At 34.6% G+C, this 9,049-nt stretch overlaps 1 protein-coding gene across 5 annotated transcripts; it reads left to right on the top strand.

The window, feature by feature from the left end:
* The first annotated feature begins 504 nt into the window (after positions 1-504).
* LOC111278894 (protein SHOU4-like) lies at positions 505-8,803 on the top strand. 5 transcript variants are annotated; one of them, XM_089764498.1, is made up of 6 exons: positions 505-617; positions 3,146-4,127; positions 5,574-5,729; positions 6,405-6,616; positions 8,371-8,445; positions 8,646-8,781. In XM_089764498.1, exons 2-5 carry the CDS (start codon positions 3,228-3,230, stop codon positions 8,432-8,434), a joined length of 1,332 nt encoding a protein of 443 aa, XP_089620624.1. In that variant the 5' UTR covers positions 505-617; positions 3,146-3,227; the 3' UTR covers positions 8,435-8,445; positions 8,646-8,781. The 5 variants fall into 5 exon arrangements, with proteins under 5 accessions (XP_089620624.1, XP_089620625.1, XP_089620623.1 ...); XM_089764499.1 differs by lacking the exon at positions 8,371-8,445 and having other exon boundaries at positions 8,646-8,803; XM_089764497.1 differs by lacking the exon at positions 8,646-8,781 and having other exon boundaries at positions 8,371-8,592.
* Positions 8,804-9,049: the final 246 nt, after the last annotated feature.

The following is a 9,049-nucleotide window of genomic DNA, read 5'->3' as shown; positions in this document are numbered from 1 at the left end:
CCATAATAGGGGTGATCATGGACGAAGCAAGGACAAAATTGAAACGGTTTCAAAAACGGTTTCAATAGTATGAAGTTTTACACATAGTAAGGGATGAAATTCGTGTAGCGCACGGATCGGCAAAGGAAGCTTTATATTCTCATGAAGATATGATTTGAGTGGAAGAATGTCCAATTATAATATCTCATATTATTCAATCTAACGGTAATTCTGTTTCTTAATCCTTAAAAATTTTGAGATAAATTTAATTATTGTAATAGATTATCTTATAATCTTAATTACAATGATTTTTGTTTGATTTTCGAGGCTTTAGCAGGACGAGAGAACCCATCGGTTGCGGCTCTCTCAGGTGACAGCTGAAAAAAAAATGTAATAAATAAATAAATAGTAATAAATTGCATTATGATATATATTTAGAGAGAGAAAGGAGCGAAAATAAAGAAAAGTAGAAAACAACCAAAACTTTAGACTTTTTATAGTGTGAGGTTGCTGTTGGAATGGCTCGTCCCTATTCTTCGCTGTGTCAGTCTGTTTGATTTCCTATTCTTTTCTTCCTCTAACCTTAATGTCTCCAAATCTCCTCATTTCTTCTTCAACTCTTTCTTCTTTTACTTGAGGTATGTGTTTACTTTGCCTTTTTCTTTTACAATAGATATTGCCATTTTTAGAACTATTTAGTTTCTTCCTACTATGGTCCTCTACTCCCCAAAACACCAGAAGTCTCTGCTTTTTCCTCAGATCTCTCCCATTTTCTTGGTTTTTACTCCAAATGGAGATCTGGGTATCTTCTGTTTTTGTGATTTAGCCTGTAAATTTCTTGGTTTAAAAATGGAGGGTTTTTGGTTTTTTTTTATACCCACAAAATTACTATCTTTTGGTTTGTTTTTTTTTTTTTTTTTAAAGTGAAATCTTATATTCAAGTGTTATATCTTATATTTTGGACTCTATGGAGAAAAAAACCGTTCCTATGAGTGAGCACATTAAGCTTGGGAATACATGTTTCTTTGTATAGATCTCTTTCATTTTATCTATACCTGGTGAAAAATGAGAAGAGATATGCTTTGTTTCTTTGATTTGGGTTGTAAATTTGGTTATTCAGATGTTAGGTGAATGTTGCGTGTGTGTCTTTTTTGTAAGATACCTTTTTAGTTAGAAAGTTGTGAAAGTCTACATCTCTTGGTTAGTAGGCATTCCCATTTTGGGTTGTGTTTTTTTGTGAGAAAATAATGTAAAAAGAAATGAGTAGCAAATAGTTAATCTAAAATTTTCTTATAATTTGGAGCTTTTATGGCCGAGTATTGGATCTCACCCCTTTCAATGATTTTGTTTGAAATTTTGATTTGGGTGATTGATTCTGGTTCTTTGAGTAGTTGATGACTGAAATGGTACTTCTTTTTATACTTTTATTGAGATTTGCAATGATGATCCTCTTGCAAAATAGGAGTACTTTGACTTGATTGATTCTGTTAGTTCTAGCCAAACTGTGCAACAGGACAAGAGAAAAAAGGCCTTGCTCAGTGTTTTCTATTCTCGTTCTTCTTTTTTTTTTTTATGCCTTTAGATCTTTTATTTTCATAAGTTTTATTCTAAATTGCGACGTGTTTATATATTTTAGCTGGTGGAATATGGTAAATAGATAGATGATTAGTTTGTGAACTTGTTCCTCTCTCTATTTTCCTTTGGCTTTTATGATGCCATATGCTTTCTGACTTACAAGGATTGTATTCCTCTTGCTTAAGACTATTAAATTATGTCTAACAAGAATATGAAGTGTGAAATATATTTGTATTGCTTCACTTTCATTGTTTTAGTGAACAGGTATAAGTATGACTTTTTGTTTGATTTAATTAAGCTATTACATTTATTTCGTTTCCTTTTAGGTGTTTCACAACTTACTATTGGTTAGCTTTTCTTGAATAGCTTCAACTTTAATCTTGAGATTTTACATTTTCTTGCCCTTCTGCCTGTTTTTCTTAACTAACTTAAACAAAGGGGTGAGGGCTTTAAAACTCAGTTGTTTGTTTGATTGTTGGTTACATTTTGAAGCTATACTTCCTGATAACTAATATTTTTGAGTCATTAAGTTTTCTGGGATCCACTGATTTACACAGTTCTCTTGTATCCAATTTGGATAGTTGTACTGAAATGTGAAGTCAGCCTATCTAATGCGAAATTCGGAGTTGGTCAGTATTTTGTATGCTTTGTTCAGGGACACGGTTTCTATTGTGGTTTAGTTGCTTGGTTTGACAAATAAATATGTCTTTGATACCTTACTTTCTGATGATACTATAAATAGTTTCTGATGATACTATAAGGTTATAGTCTCAATTAAATTAAATCTAACAAACTATTGATTTATATTGTAGAACTTTTGGATTTTACAACGATAAATGATTTTCTTAATTTTTGTTTCTGTTTATTGATCATTTTAGCAAACAATGCTATATCTAAAATTGTAAGGATGGATGTATTCATTATTAATTGCTATGAAATGAGATTTTAATGGAGTTTCTTTTATAATAAAACTCTTTGTTATTAGGTGATTCTTCCTTCCTTGGCAAACTGTTGTTAAAGAATCTAATTTTCAAATCCTATCCTTCATTTGGCCAATAAAAAGTTCCTAACTTAGAAACAGTGGTATAATCATGTTGATGTTCATTGCAATTTATCTAATCTTCTTTGAGATCCTGCTAATTGAATTTGCACTTTACTGCCACCGAATGCGTTGTTGGAATTTTAGATCAATGATCTTCTTGTCTTTCATTTTTACTCTTTCGCGTGATCTGCCACATTCTTTCTCATTATTCTTTTCCACCTTGTTTCAGAGGTCTGATGAAAATTCTATTTGATTACATTAAACCTGCTTGCTCTAGCAAAAATGAAAATCTAAGATGCCATCTATTTTTGAAACTTTGATGCTGCTTCTAAATATTAGAGGAAATTTGTTTGACTAACTTATTTTATCATGTACAAGATTAACTTATGTTATCTTTTCTACTGCTATATGTGTTTGCGTTGTTTACCTCATTTGTGTGTCAATTGGCTCTTTACCTTTTGATACCTAGTTTGTGATAAGTCCATACGCATTTCTGAAACTATTTGAATAAACAACTTTTCTGATGGCTAAGGTGCTATTTGTTCTCAGGGGGGCTTTGAGTTTCTTGTGCACATAGTTGCTAGCAGTCATCTTTGTGTGATATCTTGCTGCATTCTATTTAGGAAACTAGATGGGTTCCAGATTCCCATCTCATCAGCTCAGCAATGGGCTTTATGTATCAGGCAGGCCAGAGCAGCCTAAAGAAAGGACTCCAACCATGAGCTCAGTTGCTATGCCCTATACCGGTGGAGATATTAAGAAGTCAGGAGAACTGGGGAAAATGTTTGATATCCCTATGGAGGGTTCTAAGTCCAGGAAATCCGGGCCTATAAATAGTGCTTCTTCTAGGACTGGATCTTTTGGGGGTGCTGCTTCACATTCCGGACCAATTATGCCTAATGCAGCTCCTCGGGCAGGCTATACCACATCAGGTTCTGGTGCTACTGGAGGCATGTCTGGTTCGGCATCATTAAAGAAGTCAAATTCTGGACCACTGAACAGACATGGGGATCCTGTAAAGAAGTCATCCGGTCCACAATCTGGTGGAGTAACACCAAGTGGACGCCAAAATTCTGGTCCTCTTCCTCCTGTTCTACCTGCTACTGGCCTTATTACATCTGGGCCCATCTCTTCAGGCCCACTGAATTCCTCTGGGGCCCCACGGAAAGTATCTGGTCCTTTGGAATCTATGGGATCAATGAAAGTAAAGGGTTCTGCTGCCGTTCATAATCAAGCTGTGAATCTTATTAGCCAAGATGATGACTTTTCGTTCAAGAGGAACTTCCCAAAACCAATGTTATGGGCACTGATACTGCTTTTTGTAATGGGTTTCATTGCTGGTGGTTTTATTCTTGCAGCAGTTCACAATGCCATTCTCCTCATTGTTGTTGTGGTTCTTTTTGGTGGTGTCGCTGCATTATTTGCTTGGAACTCTTGTTGGAGGAGAACTGCTATTATGAGTTTCATTGCTCATTATCCAGTTGCAGAGCTTAGAAATGCAAAGAATGGGCAATTCGTGAAAATTTCTGGGGTATGTAATTTAATTTAATGAATTGATATGATATTTTTCATAATTGCTACTGGAAAATAATGATCCACAATCACGTGAACGTCCAAAATTTTCCATTGATGTTTTCTTCAAATCCTGGCCATCTCTTTCCCCTCCCTCCATGAAAAAATGGCTTCATTGAGGGTTCCCTCGTTATAGTTGGTCCTAAGCCGAGGTTAAGGATGATGTTTCATTAAATAGTTGACAGCTATCATGAAATTTTGTTGAATCTTTATATGGATCATATTGGAAATTGAATTTTCTTACTGGAAGAAGGCTTCGGCTGTGTTTAATATATGCTTATGCTTTTTGCTACTTGCTATTTGTCTTTGGCTTTCTATTCATATTTTATTGTGTGCTTTTTCCTTTCTACTCATTTTTTGTCAAAAATGCAAAAAGCATCAAGCAAACAAAGCCTTAATGCGTTCTTGTTGTATGTTGTCATCAAATTCTAATTGGTTTTGTCCCTTCTTCATACTCCCTTTTTCAATGCTCTATTTTTCTGATCATTGGGTTATGTCCTACTGAAACTTTTAGAGTTGTTTAACTTTGACGAGTCTATGTTAAATTAAAGTATCAACTTCGCAAATAAGATTTGTATTATACAAACAAAAGTATATGAAAGAAACTAGCATAATGGTGTTGGAATAACCTTAGCCCTTAAATGAAATTCCTTAGAATAGAGGTGCTGGTTAAAATACTTTTTCCTTTAATTGAAATAACTCAATAGATATTTTAATTGCTAACTAGGAAAAAATTTAACTATGAATTGATAAGAGTATAAGCATGTACTGATGTATATTCACTGTGACATGTACTTGTCAAACATCAATTTAAAATTTTATTAGGTATAATTTGTTTTACTAGTAAAGATTGAAAGGCCTGAACTGACTTTCTTGTAATTGATTCTGAAATATTCAATCTTTTAATTTTTATTGGTGGTGCTATACATTCACACATACTTATGTGGGTAGTAATGTACGTAAAATGTAGTGATTCCATGGGATTGAGCCTGTGGTGATTACCAGGTATCTTAAGTTAATGCTTTGGGAATTGTAACATTTTCATGATAAGATTGTTTAACCTAAATTATGTAAAGCATTCCTTTTATGTTATCTATACAGTTTGAAGTCTAATATTAAATAAAAAAATGTAATTTGAGTTGATGTCAAGTTGCGTACTTGAGGTCATATTGTAATTACCATGAGCTGGAGCCTGTTGGATCAAAATCATGTACATATGGACATAGAGAATTTATTTTATGCACATATTATCCTCTGTAAGTGTTGCACATCTTCTAACTAGTGGAAATTGAATTACGGGTTGTTTATGCTTATATGATTCTGTTTTTTGTTGAAAACATTTAATTTTATATGCTTGTAAATGTGTAAAAGACATTGATTAAGTGTTTGGTTGTAATTTTTGAAGGTGGTAACATGTGGGAATGTGCCTCTCGAGTCATCCTTCCAGAAAGTTCCAAGATGTGTTTATACATCTACTAGTTTGTACGAGTATCGAGAATGGGATTCCAAAGCTGCCAATCATACTCATCGTCGTTTTACCTGGGGACTCCGATTGTTGGAAGTGAGTAATTGAGTTGTTGATTTTTATTCTATTTTTTCCTGAATTTTTATGAAAATTTGTTATTTTCCCTGTTTCTTTGTACTTACAATTCACAAAATGGCTTGCCTTTATTTTAAAATTTCAAGCGGTTGAGGATTTTTTCCACTCCACAAAAGTGAAAAAGGAACAAGGCTTTGTAGGCATAAGTACACTGTGAAGTGCTACATTGCTCTCTGCTTACAGGTGTCGCCGGGTAGATGTGCCTAAACTTTGTTTATATGTTGTCTAATTTATTTTAATTCCCTAGTGAAAAATTGTCTTTTTTCCCATTTGTTCAGTTTTGTACTGTTCCGTAGGCTTCTTTCTTGTTTGGAATTATCAAATTTATTAACATGATGCTTCACTAACCTAATAGTTCAGAAGCTTTGATCTATTAACCATTAAAATATAATTCACAAAAAAAAAAAAGGGGGAGGGGAACTGACTCTTGTTTGTATGTTTTCTGAGAATCTGGATAAACTGTCATCATGTTCTCTTTTCTGTGATCTAAAATTCAAATTGATCTAATTTCTATCACAAGAGGGTCTTCTTTACGCACCATCATCATGGGATCTACGTCATTGGAGCATAAAAGCTTTTTAGCTGAGCTTGAGATGCCATACTTTTGAATGTAACCTTCATGTGTCATTTTGACAGAGGCGTGCAGTTGACTTCTACATCTCAGATTTCCAGACTGGGTTGAGAGCATTAGTAAAAACAGGCTATACAGCAAGGGTGACTCCTTATGTGGATGACTCAGTTGTTATAGATGTAAACCCAGCTAATGAAGCGTTGTCTCCAGAGTTCATCAGGTGGTTGGGAGAAAGGAACCTTTCAAGTGATGACCGTATAATGCGAATGAAAGAAGGGTAAATGTTCTCTCTTATTCATAGTTTCACCATAATATTAAGTGCTTATATGGCAGGTACAATAGTGGTATCCTGAGAGTCTCTCTATTTGAATGATGGCTAATAGGGCTTATTCTTGAGTTTGCAAATTCTTAGAAGTCATCTTCTACAATTCATTGCTTTCAAGATGGATAGTTTTTTGTGATATTCTCAAGTTGTAAAGATTAGGTGACAATGGTTTTTGTGTCATAATCTGGGATAGGAGAGTGAAGCCTGATGTAAGGTGCCTCAGCTAGAGTTGGCAGAATCTAATCAAACCCAAAAGACTGTCCTGATTGATCCGAGATTGAACCCCATCTCGGGCCAATCCGAATTCCCTAAAAACCCCAAAAGACATGAACTGTAATTAACCCCAGATGGACTGCCCAAACCCCAGATGGACCGTATTTGAAACGTCCCAAATCCAAAATGATCCAAACTCAAGATGGCTCGAACCTATTAATGTCCAAACTCGAAACAGCCCAAATTTGAAATGATGTGAACTCGAAATTATCTAAATTTGAGATAATTTGAACCCGAAATAACCCGAACCTGAGGATAGACTGACTGACTCAAGGCTGCTTAATTGCCACCTCTAGCCCTAGCACAAAGAATGTACATTTAGGTTAGATTGATGTGGGTTGTAAATTTTCCAACTTGGTTATCATGGGGTTGTCTTATGCAGCAGCGTCACACTCATTTATGGTTGAACAGAGCCACCATTCTAAGTATTGAATGTAATTACTAAATTAAATAATATGGAAATTTAGGGTTGTTTAAGAGGGAAGTGTGAAGACTGTTTAGGTTGGGCCAAGAAGGTTAAATGCAACTTAGACCAGCTTGTGGTTTTTGCTGAGATTATAATGTTTATAATCGCTTCCATCAAATGGGCACTTGTACCTTACGAAAATTTGATTTTCAATTAAATTGAGGAAGCCTTTATGGGGTGCTTGAAGTGCAAAGCTTAAGAGTTCTAGCTTTAACTTCTAAGCATCTGGGACGCAATTGTGTTTGCATTATAGATAATGGTAGAATGAGTTGGCAATTAAAAGTATTTGAGCTCTGCCAACAACCTCTTGGCCAAGTGGCAATAAGAGGAGTTGTGAGGCATGTAAAAGCTTAGGTTCGAGTCGAAGCAACCCCACTGCATCAAATGGTTTGAAATTGCAATTTTATGCTTATAGGTATATCAAGGAAGGAAGCACGGTTAGTGTAATGGGAGTTGTTCAGAGAAATGACAATGTACTTATGATTGTTCCTCCACCTGAGCCAATTACAACTGGATGCCAATGGGCCAAATGTATCTTCCCAGCTACCCTTGATGGTATTGTATTGAGATGTGGAGACACGTCAAATAATGATGCCATACCGGTTTAGTAGCATATGCATTGTAACTTTTCAACTACAACTCTTCTAAAACTTATCATCTTTCTCTTTCTTTTCTATTAATATTTGGTGATGGTGGTGGCTGTGGTAAGGTCAAGCGATGAAAATGAGAGGCTGGTGGCAGTTCTTGTCCTTCTAACTTGGTGTATAGCTTTTCCAGGTTTCTTTGCTGTTAAATTTATCTTGTAGGCTTGAAGGCTGTCTTTATGGGGTTGGCATCATGCTATTGGGAATTTTATGTGTCTGAGAAGGTTTCGAGATATTGTTAAGTAGAAAGAAAAACATTACAAGGTATTGAGTATATTTGTGTTTACGCGACGGTGTTGCTTTGTTTTTGTTCGCAATGACAGGCTCCTTTTGATCATTGATGGACTCGCTTACCAGGGAATGAGTTCCAATCGCAGGAAAACTTGAATTTCATAGTGGTAATTTGCGTGTAGTAGTATTTCAAATACACTCTTGTTTTTTCTTGAAAATTGTATTATTTGGTCAATTGGGGTTTTATCCTTTACCCTTTCTTGCATGGCTTGTTAGGAAGAAGAAAGGTTGCTTCCTTTGTCATCATCATTCTTTTATTTTCCTTTCCTTTACTCATCCCCTTCCCTTCTCTTTTCGCCCTTTGCAGGACTTGGCGTGATATGAGGCTCGCTTTCATGTTGTACAAAACAAAATGAAAGAAAAAAAAACTTTTTTTTTTCGGGGTAAATCCAAAGTCACGAAAGTAGTGTAAGAGAATTCTTATTCAAAATTACTTCCGTAGTATTGGTTTTCTTGAATGGACCGTGAAATTAATTTAAGTGAGATTAAAAATAATAATGATAGTAAGATAAATTATTATAGTAAAAAAATTGAGTATCATAATAATGAGATTAAAATCATTGGAAAAATATGAATAACAAAACAATGGTGGCAGTAAGGTGAGAGTAAAAAGTGATTATTAAGAATAAATTTAAAATTATTTTAATAAAATATTTGACCTATTTTTTAATATTATTTAAAACATTTAAAATCTTAAAATTTTTATTTATT

The sequence above is a fragment of the Durio zibethinus genome, chromosome 8 (assembly GCF_047325235.1).
Source record: "Durio zibethinus cultivar Kanyao isolate XHJ-2024 chromosome 8, ASM4732523v1, whole genome shotgun sequence".
NCBI lineage: Eukaryota > Viridiplantae > Streptophyta > Magnoliopsida > Malvales > Malvaceae > Durio > Durio zibethinus.
Note: the sequence above shows the minus strand (reverse complement) of the source record. Positions and strands in the feature narration are given on the sequence as shown.